The sequence below is a fragment of the Cervus canadensis genome, chromosome 12, assembly GCF_019320065.1.
Source record: "Cervus canadensis isolate Bull #8, Minnesota chromosome 12, ASM1932006v1, whole genome shotgun sequence".
Lineage (NCBI taxonomy): Eukaryota > Metazoa > Chordata > Mammalia > Artiodactyla > Cervidae > Cervus > Cervus canadensis.
In genome coordinates this window covers 63,037,585-63,055,996 of record NC_057397.1, presented here as the reverse complement: position 1 = coordinate 63,055,996, position 18,412 = coordinate 63,037,585, and the positions used below count along the sequence as shown (strand labels likewise).

Below are 18,412 nucleotides of genomic sequence, written 5' to 3'. Positions count from 1 at the left end.
TCTGTGCACTGTCTCCTCCACCCCACCTCATTCCTGCCACCCAATATACATAAACAGAAATGAGAAGGGATAGCATTAAAGTAGCAGAACAGCACAACAGAAAGAAAACCAAACCAAGGGTGAGGACACCTGGTTTCAGCATTAGCCGTCTGACTTTAGCAAGTTGCTCAAAACTCAGCAGATTAAATTTGGATTAACTAGGAATTTAATCAAGTAAAAGACAGCTTTTGTTTTGATTTTTCTGCTATAAATCTTGTCTCTTTTTCCAACTGCATATCCCTGATAATTTAGCACAAATGTAGGTAATGTCACATTAGAAAAACTTTGCATGTTCATATTGTTTTCTTGACTATAGCTCTGCTATAATAAGTAATTCATGGAAGTTTGTTCTGCAAGAACTGGAAATAAAGCAATTGAAACTAGTATATTGATTATTAACTTATTGTGTTGAATATGAGAAGAATGGGCAAGGGAAAAGACGTAATAAGATCCAGAAAGAAGAGATTAGAATACATGCTTTTCTTCAGGGTCCTGAATCTAAGTACATTTCTGGCGATGGGGCTCAGAAATGCTTAATTAAAAAAAAAAAAAAAACACTAGTGATTCTGATTAAAAGCTAGAATTGGTGTTCACAGACTTCATTCTACTCATGAAAATCTCTTGAGTGCTATCATTTTGTTTTAGAGATGTTGGGAAAGCTAAGATAGCCTTTTTAAACTGTGGCATTGGGTTAGTAAAGCTTCTAAATCCTAGAATAGTACAGCCATTAGATTGTAGGATTACAGGGGACATTAGAGATTATCTAATACAAAGAACAATGAACTATGGTCCATGGACCAAATATGGCCCTCCACCTATGTTTATAAAATTCTTCAGAACACAGGCACACTCATTCATTTATGTATCATCTCTGGCTGTTTTTGTGCTAGCAGAGTTTTGTGTTGTAACAGAGACTACACGGCTCATAAAGCCTAAAATATTTTGTTTGGCCGTTTACCAAAAACGTTCATGGACTTTTGAATAGATCAGACCTATCATTTTTACAGATGTAGAAATAATACTCAAAGATAATGAAATACTCCGAGTACACAGCCAGTTGGTGGTCAGAGTGCAAGTACAATTTAGTTCTTGCTTCCATTCCATTGTTTTTTGTTGGAGGTACTGATGTCTAGGTGAAATCAGTATAAATTTGTGGTACAAATTTTGCTTGTAAGTTCATTCTTTTTTACACTGCAAGTTCCTAGAAATGGTAGTCTGACAAGTCTTAGATGATACAGCTGTACAAAAGTCTTTCTAATTTGGGTTAGGGGGTGGAATTTGATCATTGATTCTATTCCTGAGTATAGATCTTCGGTTTGATCTGCCAGGCAGTTTGATAACAGAATCCATTTTTGTTGCTATGTAGCCAAATGGACGGACCATTGAAGTGGCTGAGGAAGAAGTTGTCCGAACTCCTCGAAGTGTAACAGCAAAGCAGCCAATAGAGACAGACAAGAAAAATGAAAAGGTAAGTTTGGGAGCCTATGAAATTATATGCAAGACTCTTAATAAAGACAGTGACATACAAAATGTTACATACAACCCCCCCCCCCCCCCATTTAAGGAAAGTGAAAAATGTGAGTTTATCGTAGTGGATGGATAGATAGTGAAGGTTTAAGTAAGTTGTGTTTTTGTTTTGTTTTGTTTTGTTTTAATTTTTTTTATTAAGTTGTGTATTTTTTAAGGAAGGATGTATCACTTTGTGTTTCTAAACATTGCTGTGGCATTTTTTTTTTTTTGCTGTGGCATTATTAAGTATTCATTCTGCTAAAGACAATTTATTCATGACTTGAACATCTTTTATATGAATAAGGTTCCAGATATGTTACATATTTCTTATGAGAAGACAAGATTGTGTTATCTTTGCTAACAGTAGACATCTGACATGAAAAGCTTGACAAAATTGTCCTGTTGTAATGTTAAAGTAGATTTCTTTTGTGATAGCAGCATAATCATTTGTTTACTAGATACAATTTGACTTTGTTTAACAAAGGAAAATGTTCTATACTCAGGTCATTATTAAAAGGTTTGGGTGTACACTGTTAAATTTTCAAATAAGACAGTGTATACCCCATAAATGGTACATTCCTGGGATTTTATTCATTTCCTAGTTGCCAGTGTTAGAACTGACCCATTTTTATTTGACTTAATTTAGCTTGTAAGTAGGCAAAATGTACAAGAAAGTTAACAGTGGTACCTGCTGCTGTGGGCAAGAGACTTCTTATTTAATTCCTTTTGGTATATTAAAAACTGCGTACATGACCAGTGGCACAACAACAACAGAGATAAACTTGTGTGCCAGCTTTTGCAAACTTCTTATAATATGAGGGCTACCATATTAGAAGCTGCTGTCTCCTCTAGGCACTCCCTTATTATTACCAAACTTCTTGAAAATTAAAAAAAAAAAAAAAAGAAACTGCACACACATGCACACCCCTTTTTTTTTTTTTAACCCTGTGCATACATAACTCCTTTTCAGGGGAAGCAAACAAAAAAACAGCCACAGGTAGATAAGTAGTTTCTAGAAACCAAGGTACTGCAGCTCCTGTCCCATAGAATCGTGGTATGAAGTAGTTGATAAAGTTTCTTAATGCTTGTAATTTCAAAGTAACACTGAAGAACTGGTGAGACCAATTCTGTCCCTGTAATCTGGTGAAATTGGTCTAGAGCCAAGATAACTGAAAGTAGGATAGCTTAAAATGGAGGATGGTTGTGGGAAAGAATTAAATATATGCCTGACTTGTCCTTTGGCAGTAAAATAAATAGAAAATTACTTGTATTAAATAAGCATACAGTTTAGGAATTGTGAATTTATACTGTGAATAGTTTGTATGTTTAATATAGGTATATAGGTTTATACTTCTTGCATCTAATGTTTCCTTATTCCTGGGCTTTCTCTCTACTAGTGAGCATTTCATATTTAACTCCAGCTTCTACTCCCTGAATTATCCTGAAAAATCTGTAGTTGGAATAATTTATCAGCTACCATCATATATAGATTTTATGTATCAGGATGTAAAACCACAGGATGATTTAAATCATTCTGAAATCTCTCATGTTAGAAAGTAATTGTAATAGTTGAGATCTATTAAGTATCTTAATGTGGCAGGCATTGTGCAAGATGAGGTAAATGTATTTACTCATATAGTAGGAACAACTTATTGAGCACTCACTGAGTGTACTTTTAAGACTTTCTAGAATATTTATACATGTTACTTTAATTATCCTTATAAGAACACTGAGGAGGTGGTATTATACCTATCTTAAAAATAAGAAACCTGAGGCTTAAGTTACCTAAGCTATTACAAGTATAGTTCACTTCTAACCCAGACCCATCTGACTCCAAAGTCTGTGCTTTTTACTGCTTTGTATTATTTCTAATCCTTTCAAACACTTCCAGGCAAATAGTATTAGCCCCATTTACAGATAAGGGCTCTGAAGTATAGAGGAGGTTTGTGACTTCTCTTAATTTCATGTATATTAATAGTTTCTGCACTAGGAATTGAACCCAGCTCATTCTGAAGCAAAAGCCCATGCACTTTGTGATCACTTGACAGAACCACCTCCTTTTAGTCACTGTTGCCTTTTCAGTATAAGGCTTCTACCTTTGGTTAGTTGCCTATTTGATTTGACTTTTTGCTGAATAATAAATGCTACAACCCATGGCTGGTGTTTCTTTTTTCCATCTTGCATGTTAAATTTATCCTTTTTAATTTGGTTCAGTCCAGCTCTCTTTTCAGTTAATTTTTTGTGCTGCGTGCTTTTATGTGTTTTAAATATGAGGTGTTTTTTTCAGACTTCTTATTGTCTTTTTTTATAAATAAACATTTTAGATCTATTATGTACCTTAATATATTTGTTTTTGTCTCAGACCCACAATTTGCCCATAAAGCAATTGGACTCTATGCAGTGATACCGAATACCTTGTCTTGTCACTTGTTTGTTGTTGTTGCTTAGTCACTGAGTCATGTCCAACTCTTTTGTAAACCCATGGACTGTAGCCTGCCCGGCGCCTCTGTCCATGGGACTTCCCAGCCAAGAATACTGGAGTGGGTTGACATTTTCTTCTCCAGGGGATCTTTCTGACCCAGGGTTCAAAGCTGCATCTCCTGCATTGGCAGGTGTCTTCTTTACCACTGAGCCACCAGGGAAGTCCATCACTTGAGTAAGCCTTATAGATAAAACTTTGTCTAAAAAGCAGTTAAGACGAGCTATAAATCTTGAGTGTATAAAGCAAGTTAAGCCACCGGGTTTTCATTTGGGTCGGTGCTTGACCCAAAAGTGCTGGGAGGTCAGTGCTTCATTGATGCTGGTCTCTAGTAGAATATACATTGGACCATTAGCCAGGCTGAATGTATTGTGCTACTAGATGCTGAAAGGGAATAAAGAAAAATGGAAGATGCACTTACCCTCAGAGAGATTACAGCCTTGTTAAGGAAAGGCAAACATAAGAGAAGGTATCAGTTAAGGCCTTGAATGCCAGGTATTCAGAGAAGAAAGATTATCCTATTTGGGTAGCCAGAAAAGATTGACTTAATTGGACTGTTGAGGATGGGGATGGTATTTCAGTAAGTAGAAGTGGGGGGCCAGTTTTTGCAGAGGAGAGAAACAAGTGAACACAGTCATTGTTCATTTGAAACGAAAGAATATATTTAGACATACTCAAGGGAAAGGCCAATCAAGTTTGACGGGTCAGGGTGGGGTGGGGTGTGATAAAAACTTAGATATGTTCAGCAGTATTTATAATGAACGAATCAGCATTGTATTTATGATTTTAAAGGTCTGAATTAAGATAGAAGTGTAAAGATGGTTAGTAAGAAAAACAACAAACGCAAAAATGTATATAACATTTGGTCACCATCAGGTTGTTGAGGACGAAGTCAGTGATTGTCCTACTGAAATACTCATTTTAAGTATTAACGGCTTCTTACATTTTGTGATGTACACAATGTACAAAGTATTTCCACATCTCTTAATCCTAATATACAACTCTGGGGAGGAGGGTATTATCGTTTTTGTTTTTTTTTTTAATACAGCTTATTGAAAAGAGTTTAATGAATTTCCCAGGATCACATAGTAGTAAGGAATTGTCTCTCAGTTTCTCTGAGATATCAGTTCTCAAAGTGTGGTCCCTAGACCCCTGGGCAGAGGTTTCAAGGACCTTTTTTGGGTCCTAGAAGACAAAACTGTTTTCCTAATAATTGAAACATTGTCTTTTTTACTCTAATACTTTCATTAATGGTCCGAAAGCAACAGGGAGCAAAACTATTGACTCTGTAGTACAAAAAAAGGCAGTGACACCAAACTAATAGTAGTTGAATTCTTTACTGTAGTCTGCTTACAGTTAAAAAAAACCTGTTCCGCTTAAAAAGTGTCCTTGATGACTCTATAAAAATGATTATTAATTTTATTAAATCTTGGCTTCTGAATACATGCCTTTTAATTATTCTGTATGATGAAATGGAAAGTATGCATAAAGTATGCTGTGTACTGAAAAACAGTGGTTGTCTTGAGGAAAAACACCAGTGCAACTGAGTTGCAGGCTGGACTAGCCACTTAGTTCTTGATACTCCATTTTTACCTGAGAGAACAAGCAGTAGACAGACCATGGCTATTTATTTATTTTATTTTTTTAGGCCATGGTCATTTAGACTTGGGTATTTGTAGACTTTTCTCAAAAATAGTCAGGATACTTCAAGGAAAACAACTGACAGTATTGTTGAAAAGTGCTTTGTTTCCAAGTGAAAATTAGAAATATGGAAAATGTCTACCACCATGAGCTTGACAACATCCTAGTAGTTAATGAGTTTATGATGAACTTGTTTGTTGTTGTTGTCAGTGGTGACATTAACAATTTTCCTTTTTTAAATATTGTGTATAATGCAATGCTTCTTAACCTTTTGAGAGATGTATGTGCTCTGCTTAGTGTAACTCAGCAAATCAGTATTTTCCAAATGCTCAAGGATTGCATGTTCTAAAATTAGGCAAGTATAAAAGATTCATTTAAGGTGCAAGATCAGTGGATTTAAATGTAGTATAGAAAGCTCATTGACAAAGTTCCAACTTCAACATTGCAACAGTTTTTAAGAAACTACATTTGACAAGTTTTGGTCAAATTTAATATTTTTTCCTTCTATCTGAACTGCTTTATGACTTCTCATTGTTCTTGTTCTACAATCTTGAACATCATCAAAGGCACTGTAGCTCAAGTCTTTTCCTGCTTCTTATCTTCTCTAAGCTCCAGACACATTGGTTTTCATTCTTTTTTGTTAAACAGCTTTATTTTGAGATATAACTTACCTCTTTCATGTGTACAATTTTAGTGTATTTACAGAGTTATACAGCTGTGACCACAATCTAATCTTTAAAACATTTTCCTTTTCCCAAGAAGAAAACGTGTGTCTGTTCAACAGTTGCTTCCTGTTTTCCCTGTCCTCCACTTGCAACTACTAATCTTTGGTGTACTCTCAAGAATATCACAATTACACAACATTGTAAAGCAATTATACTTAATTGCTTTACAAATATATTTTTTTTAATGCAAAAAAGTAACACTATTATCTGGAAAACTGCTCCTTCCAGTTTCATATCTGCATGTACATAGCTGTATTTTTTATATGCTTCAATCAGACAGTGTATCAAAGTAAATTAACACAAAAACATATATGCAAATCAGGGTTTTTTTTTAATGGAGCCAGATGCAAAAGATATTTGTACAATATGAAACATGACATTCTTCTCACTAAAATGTTTGTTTTGGAAAATAAGTTGTTTATATGGGTACAATTATATAGTACGTAGTTTATTATACTTTGAAATAAGTTAATACATATCTAAACAAATTCTTAGTTTAAATTTATAATGGTAGATATCAATAGATACAACCCACACGAAGGCTCTTCGATATTCTCAGCACATTTTAAGAGTATAAAAGATTATCCTATGACCAAGATGTGTGGTCTTCGGTTTAGAAGACCGAAGACAAAGTTATTCTGAGGCAGCATAGATTTTATACAGGCATAAACTGTAGCAGCTCTTAGCAAAATAGAGCAAAACCTGCATGCCCAGGGAACTTACATACATTTATTTTGTCTTCCATAATGCATCTTAGAAACTGTAGTTTCAAACCAGGGATTGTCAAACCAAGACCAACTGGTCGTATCAGGCTCTCTGCCTATTGTTGAAAGTTTTACTGGAACACAGACAGACTGACACATTTCTGTATTGTCTGTGGCTGCTTTTGCAATACAGCAGCAAAGGTGAGTGAGTGCAAAGAGGTCTTATAGTTTGCAAAGCCTAGAATATTTACTATCTGGTCTCTCTTTTTTTTTTTTTTAATTCCCTAAACCTCTGTTTTAAACTCTTAATATAGTCTTTTGGGTTCATTAAAATGTCTCCTTATCTGGAGTGCTTTAATATCATCTGATTCTCTAGGTCTTGGACTCTTTGATCTTCCAGGCTCCCTTGTACCACAGTCAATAGCTTTGTGATTTGGGTTCCACCCAAGGAATTAATTTTTAAGGCCTTCTTTAAGGTTAACCAAGAGAACCCTCATTTCTGCCTTTAGACTTTTCAGTCTGAATGCCTAACAAATAGTGGAACTGAGACTAGAACCAGGACTGCTGCCATAGCACATTGTTTTTCCATAATGCTATGGTTCTATCTGGCAGGAAATGGTAAGGGGTTCAAGAGTGAAACAGTGAATTTGTTTTTTAAAGTGCTTAGATTGAAGCGAGAATGGATCACCCAAGTGGAATTAGTTTAGGCTATTGTGCAGGATGAATCACAAGCTGGAATCAAGATTGCCAGGAGAAAATATCAGTAACCTGAGATATGCAGATGACACCACCCTTATGGCAGAAAGTGAAGAGGAACTAAAGAGCCTCTTAATAAAGGTGAAACCGGAGAGTGAAAAAGCTGCCTTAAAACTCAACATTCAGAAAACTAAGATCATGGCATCCGGTCCCATCACTTCATGGCAAATAGATGGGGAAACAATGGAAACAGTGACAGACTTTATTTTCTTGGGCTCCAAGATCACTGCAGACAGTGACTGAAGCCATGAAATTAAAAGACGCTTGCTCCTTGGAAGAAAAGCAATGACAAACCTAGACAGCATATTAAAAAGCAGAGACATTACTTTGCCAACAAAGGTCTGTATAGTCAGAGCTGTGGTTTTTCCAGTAGTCATGTAGGGATGTGAGAGCTGCACAATAAAAAAGCTGGTTGCTGAAGAATTGATGCTTTCAAACTGTGGTGCTGGAGAAGACTCCTGAGGGTCCCTTGGACTGCAGGAAGATCAAACCAGTCAATCCTAAAGGAAATCAGTCCTGAATATTCATTGGAAGGACTGATGCTGAAGCTCCAAAACTTTGGCCACCTGATGCAAAGAGCCAAGTCATTGGAAAAGACTCTGATGCTGGGGAAGATGGAAGTGTCAGGAGGAGAAAGGGGTGACAGAGGACTAGATGGGTGGATGGCATCATTTACTCAATGGACATGAGATTGAGCAAACTCCAGGATATAGTGAAGGACATGGAAGCCTGGTGTGCTACTGTCCATGGCGTCACAAAGAGTTGGACGCAACTGAAAGACTGAACAACAACAAAAAATTGGAAATGTGAGAACCAAATCTGGGAAAAGAGTTAAAGCCTCCATAAAAGAAGTTCTTAAGAAAGGTTTCTTATAAATTTTTAAGATTATAAGTTGATAACCATGCTGCTTATGCAATGTACCATAACTTATGAGCTAACACCAAATATATTTAAATAATTTAATGGCTTGGTTGGTGAATCAAGTATACAAATATAATAGCTCATATTTTATTTGAAGGGGCAGTGAAAGTTGGGTAAATAGGGCTATATGTAATTCAGTCTAGTTTTAGGCCCTTTCATTAATTAACCGAACATTAATGAAATACTTCTGTGTGCAAAATACAGTATTGTAGTCTCTAGCAATATAATGGTTGGTAAAACAGGATAAAGGGGTTAATAAAGAGTCACTGTTCTCATGAAGTTTAGTGGGGAAAAACAACTAGAAACAAGCAAGTATAAATGCTGTGAAAGAAAATAACCAGAAAGAGAAGAGTTAAAGTGCAAGTTGTGTGCACTTCCTGACACCTGCAACTCTACTCTTCCATTCAAAAAAATGTATCAGGATAGTAGTGAGTGGGGTGATCCTGAGTCTAGTTTAAATCACATCCACTCCCCAAAATGGGGGAAATCAGTTCCAAGCCTCTCTACTTTTAAAAAGATTTGTGACATTTTTCATAATCTCATCTTGATTTTGTGTCATCAAGTTACTAAGTTAAATTGAGAACTGCTAGTTTAGATAGAGAAATGGAATTTCATATGCCTTTTGGGCCTTTCATCCTTTGCTATTTAACCAGGCGCAGCTCGCCTGTATGTTTGAGACAAGTGAGGAAAATAGTGCCAAAATGTTGAGCAGTATAAAATTAGGGACTTGCCATATTTGTTTAGGCAGAATCCTGAAGCAGTGGTTTTCAGACTTTTCAAGTGGCAGTTGCTAAAACTTCCAAAATAAATTTCACTAACAACTTTTAATTTTGTCAAGCACTTTTTTTTTTCCCTTTTACTTTATTTTTGGCCTCGCCTTGTGGCATGCAGGATCTTAGTTCCCTGACCAAGGATTAAATGTGCACCCCCTGCACATGGAAGCATGGAGTCCTGACCATTGGACCACCAGGAAAGTCCCATCAAGTACTTTTTTTCTTCCTGATTTTTTAAAATTAATTTTTATTGGAGTATAGTTGCTTTACAGTGTTGCATTAGTCTCTTGCTGTATAGCAGAGTGAATCAGTTACATGTATACATGCATCCCCTCTTTTTTCATTTCCTTCCCATTTAGGTCACCATGAATAGTTGAGTAGGGTTCTCTGTGCTGAACAGTAGGTTCTCATTAGTTAATAGTAGTGCATATGTGTCAATCCCAGTTTCCCAATTTGTCCACTCCCCCACTTTGGTAACCATGTTTGTTCTCTACATCTGTGACTGTTTCTGTTCTGCCAATAAGTTCATCTCTGCCATTTTTCTAGATTCCACATGTAAATGATATTATACAAGTACAGTTTTAAAACCACTGTCACCATTGCAAAAAAGAAAGAAAATTTGATACAATAGAAGAAGAACAAAAATCTCAGAAAAAAGTTTTTGCCATGAGTTAATGAAAAACCTCATGTACCAGCCATTAGTCGGCAGACCAAAACACACTAGTATCCATTTCTAGCCTTTAGAAAATACTCAGAATTCCTCTTTTTTGTGCTGTATTAACTTTATCACTCCTAACGTTGCCAGCAGAGACTTCAGACAATTATAAAGTTGTAAATATTAAGTCAGTTTTCCCAAATTTTCAGGACCAGTTACTTTCCAAGTTAGAGAATAAATTGAATAAGGGTTACATTCAGAACCTGGCTACTTACCTTGTGTGTTAATAGCTAATTGCAAAATAAAATATCATTTCACTTAAAATTTGTTCAGTATTCTTATGATAGTTTTGATGCAATACAAATACCAGATTATACTCCCTAAGGTAATCTTTTTAGCATTAACTGGGCACTGTTCTGCCTTTCTTTACTCTTTGCAGTTCTTTAAAATACAATGTCTGTTAAGAGAGCAGTTAGCCATTGAAGTAGATTTGCTTTTGCTATCAGGGTATACTTTTTGCCCCTCTGATAAACAATAGCATTTATTTGGGTATTGTCTAATATTAGGAATGTCTATGTTAAGATGGAAAGATGAGCTTAGTTATGGAAGTATTTCTGTGTGTTTTATTTGATTCCCAGCTCATATTTAAGTTCTGTGAATTTAAGAGCAGATATGCGTCTTAGAACTACTTTAGCATGTGCTTTTAAAGACTGTGCTCTCCAAAAGTAGCTACTGGGATGAAGGAAGAAGATATTAGGCTCTCTATTTATACTTTTTTTTTTTTTTTTAATTAAGCTTTACTACATGTTTTATATATGGCTAGTCATTGGCACCTTTATTCGGATGTTAAAAGGTAGTAATTAATTAGGGGACAGGACAGTGGCAGGGATAAAGCAGATGAGGTGGAACTTGAGCCAAGTTAAGAAGAAATAGTGAACATTGTTTTAGGATTTGGCCATCGGCGGGGAGGAGGGTGCATGGTAAAGGGCACAGAGAAAGTCACCCTAAAGCACCCAGGCTGCTGCATTGTATTTAGAAAGAAATACATGATCAGTAGAGTTTGGGCAAAAGAGAGGAGTATTAGAGATGACAGTCCTGTTGGAACCAAATGATTACATGTATGTAAATAAAAGAGTATAAAGTTGAGATTAATTTGTGGAAGGCCTTATATGTCATATAAGGAAGGTAGACTTTATAGATGGTAGAAAATGGTAGGAATTTTGTAATGGGAATATAAATTAATTGGACTGGTATAAATAATGTTGGGAAGTGAGCAATGGCAGGGAAGCCCTTGAAGATAAGAATTTCTCATAATGTCTCATTTACATGTCTGTTTTTCCTATTAGATTATTATAGTACAGTTTCCACTAGTAGAAAGTTTTATTTAGCTATATATATTGAGCTCCTGATATAGTGTCTGACACATGGTAGGTATTTAATAAATCTTGATTTGCGTGAATACCATTCAAGAGAATCTAGTTTAATAATTCACCCAGCTCGATGGTGAAGCTTACAACAATGTTGGGGGGAGGGGGAACTATGGGTAACAGGCAGAATTTATGTTCTCAGTTTTCCTTCAACTGTTAGCTGTAGCGGAGCTGATCAGAAGTAAAAGATTGACCTTACCAGGATGGCTGAGTCAATTAGTGTGTGAACCTATGACTCTAAAGAGCATTTTATATGTTATTAAGTCTCATCTGAGTGAGAGGTTACTTTTAAAGTTAGTTTTAAAGATAATAGTGAAATCAAACAAGATGGAAGCCAAAGTCAAGATAATTTTCCTTGCTTTTCTACAGACCTTGTTTTAACAACAAATCATAGTATATTTCAATGTGAGTACAATTTCTGTCCTTTTTGTATAACTTCCCTCTTTTAGGGGTTCCCTGGTGGCTCAGCTGGTAAAGAATCCACCTGCAATGCAGGAGACCTGGGTTCCATCCCTGGGTTGGGAAGATCAAAGTTTATGTATAGTGCTTTGTAGTTAGTCTGCTTTCACATCTTATTTAATCCTTAAAAGAACCTTATGTGAAGTTAGTAGTAGATTTTGTCCCATATGACCATTGGGGAAAGGGGTTTAGAGTGATTCAGCCTCAAATCACATAGCTAATACTTGATTGAATTTATATTTGGCATTAAATGTAGAGAGGCAGAGAGGAAAGATTTGTGAGGGCAGGCTCTGGAGTCAGAACTGGATTTTAGTCTCAGTTTCAAAACTTAATAACCCTATATCTTAGGCAATTTATATATATCTCTTTATGGCCTCAGTTTCTTTATCCATAGGTTGGGGTTCTTACCTAGTTTTTGTAGGTATACACTGTCCAGTATGGTAGCCATTTGCCACATATGGCTATTTAACATTCATTATTTTCATACTGTCTTATTAACTTGTTGTCAGTTGCTAAGTCATATCTGACTCTTGTGGCCCCATGGACTGTAGCCCGCCAGGCTCCTCTGTCCATGGGATCCCCCAGGCAAGAATGCTGGCGTGGGTTGCCACTTCTCCAGGGGATCTTCCCAACCGGGGACCTAACCTGCATCGCTTACATTGGCAGGTGGATTCTATTCTGCTAAACCACCAGGGAAGCCCATCTTAATAGTTTTTAATATTGATTACATTTTGAAATGATACTGTTTTGGATAGTGTGTTGGGTGAAATATAAAAATTAGTGTTAAATATTTTTACTTTTTAATATATGCTAAAAATTTTTAATTATGTTTGTGGTTTGTATTATACTTCTGTTGGACAGTACTCCTATAAACCAAGAGGTAGCAAACTCTGGGCCACCACCCCCCCACAATTCAGCCAGATAAGCCTATTTTTATAAATAGAACTTCCTAGAACACAGCCACACCCATTTCATTCTGTGTGGTATGTGACTGCTTTTCATGCTACAGCAACAGGATTATTTTGTTGCTGCATATATAATAACCATACGGCCTGCAAAGCCTAAAATATTTACAGTGTGATCCTTTATAGAAAATGTTTGCTGGAAATTTCCTGTCAGTCCAGTGATTCAGACTCTGCACTTTCACTGCTGAGGGCGCAGGTTCAATTCCTGGCTGGAGAACTAAGATCCCACAAGCCATGCAGCCAGAGCAAAAAGAAAACTGCTGCTGACCTTTGCACTAGATTGTAATTGATAAATGCTTCATGTATTTTATCTTTGCTTAAGAGTGAATGTGAAAGACAGAAAGTAGATCAGTGGTGGGTCAGTGGACCAGAGGGGAAAAGATAGTGGAGAGTGTTAATGGATGCCAGGTTTCTTTTTGGGGAACAGTGAAAATGTTCTGGAGTTAGAGAACACTGATAGTTGTGCAACTTAGAAGATACCAGAAACCACCGAGTTGTGCACTTGAAAAGATGGTATCTCAAATTTTTTTCTTTAAGTGGATATGAGCCTGGTTTGGTAGATGTAATAAAGCAATACATTAAAAACATGTTCATGATGATGGGAACGTGTAAAGAAACATGCAAATCAACTGTGGAGAATATAAGAAAAAAATGTAATCGATTTTTATATATTCTGATGTCACTTGAAATTATTTGTCAATAGTTTCTTAGTAAGAAAAGCAATCAGCTATCATTTATTGCTTACGCAAACTGTCATTTACTGCTTACCCTATTCTTTTGCATTGTAAACTTGATAGTGTACAATAATACATACATAGCCAATCTCAGTAAATAAACAAGTGTAAATTAACAAGTATAAATAAAATCTGTATTTTATGAATAGTAATTCTCTTCTGGAAACACTTATCATGGCTTTGTGAAATTTTTAGCAGGCTTTTGAAAGGAGAAAATATTAGCAGAAGGGAATTGGAAGGCCATTCTAAAAATGTCCATATCTTGTATGCATGTAGGTGTTTTTCTTGAATGAATTACTATACATGAACCATATTCAAATCTTAGATATTTTCACACTGGTTTGAAACTGACAAAATATTAGCTGCTTTGTGTAATTGACTCATTAATTTGTTATACATAGAATATGCCAACAGTCTGTTTTTTGAAATCAAAAAACCAATAATCAGTACATCATTTTCTTTCTGACCACTCGCAGTAGTCTTTTGTTTTATTGTGCTGAACACCATGGTATAGTAGCTTATTTATGATTTAGGGTAGGATAGCATGATGTCTAAGAGCACAGATTTTGGAGCCAGATAGACCTATTTCCTAATCTGTTAACTTCATGTGACCCAGAACAGCCTTTTTAACATTGAACATCTCTAAATCTTTGTTTTCTCGTCTCTAAAATGGGAATAATACCGTCTCCAGTGATTTTTTTTTTTTTTTTTTTAAGGAATAAAGTGTAAAGTACTTAGCATATAGTAACCACTGAATAAATGATAACCTCGTACTGTTATTGCCATTAAATATGTTAAGTTTTTTAATCAAACATTTTTTTGGTTGTCAGCATCATACATTTCATTATGTATTTTACTGACTTCCTTTTCAAAAACATAATGAAATATTAAGTAACATTCTATTTTATTTTCAGTCAAAGAAAAATAAGAAGAAATCAAAGTCAGATGCTAAAGCAGTGCAAAACAGTTCACGCCATGATGGAAAGGAAGTTGATGAAGGTACTTGAGCAAGTGAAAGGACTGTAGGAAAATTTTTAATCTTTTTTTTTTTTCTAACCAAGGTGCATTATATAAAAGCTGCATTTGTTTTGCTTAATCTTGTATCTAGCTCTTCTGTTTAATAACTCTAGATTTTAATGTACACATCAGTGACATTGTTAGGAGACACTTTTTCCCCTAAATTATTTAAGGATCTAATAGTTCTCTCCTTAAAGGGAACTGCCTTGAAATTTAACGTCTAGCTCAATATCTTGAGCAATTTAAAAACCATTTATTTTGTCTTTGTTTCCTAGAAGTGTGGCTTGGGGTTTTCCCATTGTTCTTTTTTTTTTTTTTTTTTTTTTTTTTTTTTTTTTTTTTTTTTTTTTTTTTTTTCTTAAATATACAATCCCTAGAAGACCCTGTACAAAATTTTTAAGTAAACGATTTATTGTCCTCACCTAATAAACCCATTTTGTTAATAAGTATATATAACACTCTCCTACTAGTTCTCCCCAGCAAGATAAAAAAAGATATAACTTCTATCCATTTTTTTCTAAACCATAGATGACAGATCTGATCAAAATTGCCAGAATAAATAATGGCAATTAGCTGCCTGAAACAGCACAATTAGAATAAATTCACAGGATAAATGAATATAATCAGCACTCTTGGTTTTTAGTTTAATATCTAAATTTATCATGATGTTTCAGGTGCCCCACCCTATTTTCCCCCGAAAATGAGAACCTTTTTGTCTTCGCCCTACTGAATAACACTTTTCTTTCTGGGGCTACGTCAGGAGCCTGGGAAACTAAGATTAGTCACAGAGAGAAGCGGCAGCAGCGTAAGCGTGATAAGGTGCAGTCTGACTCTGGCTCATTGGATTCAACTGTCCCTGGGATAGAGAGTACCGCCACAGTCACCACCGAGCAACTTACAGCTGCATCATTTCCTGTTGGTTCCAAGAAGAATAAAGGTATATTAGTGGAACGTAAGAGTGATACATCAAATCCAATTCCTTTAATCAGATGTACAAAATATCATTACATCAAAATCTGGCTATTTTGAGCTGCTTACCTCATTGTGCTGATATACCCTTCTTCATGAGAGCATTGTGGACCACGTACTTGTTTACCTGATACCAGCAGTGTTACTTGTCACATACTGCCTAATGAATGACCGATTCAAGTTGCCTTTCTGCCTTGAGTCACATGAGAAAATGATTGTTGCTTTTTTCTCACGTGTATTGCTTTGACCCAACTCTCTTAACATCTCCATTTCTTATAGTGGACATTCATTAAATGAAATGAGTTGTCCCCATTCTACATGTTGGGTGCTTTCATTCCAAGATGAAACAAGCATGTTCTGGATAGTGTGGGTTCTATCTGAATTTCTTATCACCCCAACTCTTTGAGAATGCTATAGGTGTTTGATAAAGCTAAACTGGAACTGCAAAATTATTGAGCTACTGCTCTTCCCAAGTTTTCAGATGTTCAAACTATCCAATACTGATGGCCTCTTGGTAATTCTTACATTACTATCATTTTTACCCTGGAGACATCAGACTGCAGAGTGATGCTGTTCATCTTGCTTCAAAGCATTGACTTTTCTCCCTCTACCTTTTCATTAATTGCCAGCACTTCCCACTTGTTTTCAGACCTATGTCTTAGCCTTGATAGCTTTTACCTTTTTTTTTTTTATAGCTTTTACTTTTTTGCTTCATGGTTTGGTGGAATTTATTGCATTGATTTCTGCTTATCCATTTTCACTGTCACCTGTTAGCCATGCTAAGTGTGTGTGTTGGTGACCCTTTTTCACTGTTTTCCTGCATGCCTTCCTTGCTAGCACAGTCCTGTGTCATGCTGATTTTTTGATACATTGTGATCATTATGCTTTTTTGTGTCAGAGAAATAGCAGTAGCGTCTATGTTATGACGTTACGGTCTCACCTCTTGCCATATTTCCTAAATCCTGGTCCAGATATTGGCAAAATTGTTCTTAAGTTGATGTGTTTGCTTCCAGGATTCTTGAAAAGGCAGCTAGCTGCTATTGTTGGGAGGTGGCAAAGTTGAATCCAATTACAGAGCCCAGTTCTCCAATTCCTCCTTTAAAGAATCTTGATAACCATTGTAGAACAGGAGACTCTATATCTACTCGGGCAATTTTCCAGGTCCTTTATTGGCATTTTAGTTGACTAAGAATATGGTAACTAGAGAACTCAGTTCCTAAGAACATGTGAAATATGTTGTGAGTAAAACTCTTTTCCATTATAAGACTTTAGTACTTCAAGGAACAATTTATTGTAATTAGTAAAAAATTAATTTGTATGTTACTCCTAATTTTAATGTGCATAATAGCCTATTTAGTAGTAAATAAATTTTATTTTTATTTCAACCAGGTGATTCTCATCTAAATGTTCAAGTTAGCAACTTTAAGTCTGGAAAAGGAGATTCTACACTTCAGGGTGAGAGAAATTACGTGTAACTTAAACTGAAGGCCCATCTAAGTACTAATAGAAACATATATATGTCTCTTTCCTCACATGAATGACACCAAAAGAAAAAAAAAGGCTTAGAAATTATTTTAATTACTAAAGTAATTAAATTACTTTACTAAAGTAATTACTAAAGTTCAGAGATTTTGGACAATAGATCAACAGAAAAGTCACTCCCACTTGTAATAGTCTTTGGTATATTCTCGTTGTTCATCCCTCTCCCTTGTATGGAAAAACATTCTTTTAGTAATAGTTTATATGCAATTTTGATTCTTGCTTGCATTGTTTAAGCCAATAGAATCCCATGGACTTGGGTTTTATATAGGCATATATGGGATAAAAGACTTTATTCCTGTTTATTAAATGAGAAACCTTATACTTACCTGGCAGGGGAGATACCATGATCACGAAGGTGGTTTTCCCAGGGCGAGGCTTATCCATTGCACTCCGGATGTGCTGACCCCTGCGATTTCCCCAAATGTGGGAAACTCGACTGCATAATTTGTGGTAGTGGGGGACTGCGTTCGCGCTTTCCCCTGAAAAAAATAAATAAATAAATAAATGAGAAACCTTAATACCTTTAATCTTCTGAACTGCTTCCTGAACAATATCAAATCTCTCATAATAAATGGACTGTAGTCTAAAATTATACAGTACTTCACAAATAGAAAATATATTTTATTTACTAAGTTATGATAAAGATTGAATTAAGTAGAGAGTGGTATCTGTTACCTAAAAACTGAAGTGTTCGTAGTGAAACAAAAATTCAGAAATGAAGAAGCAACTTATTTCAGACTTGTTCTTAACACTTTCAGCCTCCTTTGTTCTCAGTCCTGGCTATTAGAAAACCACACATGTAAATAAAAAGAAACATGTACTTATATATACACACCTATGTATATTTGTGTGTGTGTGTGTATACACAGATCCATGCATTACACATATGTATGGATACCTGCATATAAATGTGTACACACAAACATACTGATGCCTGGACTTTACCCCTAGTAATTTCGATTTTGATTGATTTGGGCTGAGGTTTTAATGTCTTCAGTTCAGTCGCTCAGCAGTATCAGACTCTTTGTGACCCCGTGCACTGCAGCTTGCCAGGCTTCCCTGTCCATCACCAACTCACAGAGGTTACTGAAATTCAA

The 18,412-nt window shown here is 35.7% G+C and overlaps 1 protein-coding gene and 1 non-coding gene across 5 annotated transcripts in view; both read left to right on the top strand.

Annotated features, from left to right (window-relative positions):
• Positions 1-18,412, top strand: part of MTDH (metadherin) — a 57,683-nt gene that overhangs the window by 15,264 nt on the left and 24,007 nt on the right. For all 4 annotated transcript variants that reach the window (XM_043483085.1, XM_043483087.1, XM_043483083.1 and 1 more), the window contains exons 2-5: positions 1,406-1,507; positions 14,702-14,786; positions 15,565-15,741; positions 17,163-17,228. In XM_043483085.1, the coding sequence (XP_043339020.1) occupies positions 1,406-1,507; positions 14,702-14,786; positions 15,565-15,741; positions 17,163-17,228 (430 nt within the window). The remainder of the gene's footprint in view (positions 1-1,405; positions 1,508-14,701; positions 14,787-15,564; positions 15,742-17,162; positions 17,229-18,412) is intronic.
• Positions 17,634-17,797, top strand: LOC122451553. Its single transcript, XR_006272451.1, has one exon. It is a non-coding gene; the product is annotated as a U1 spliceosomal RNA (small nuclear RNA).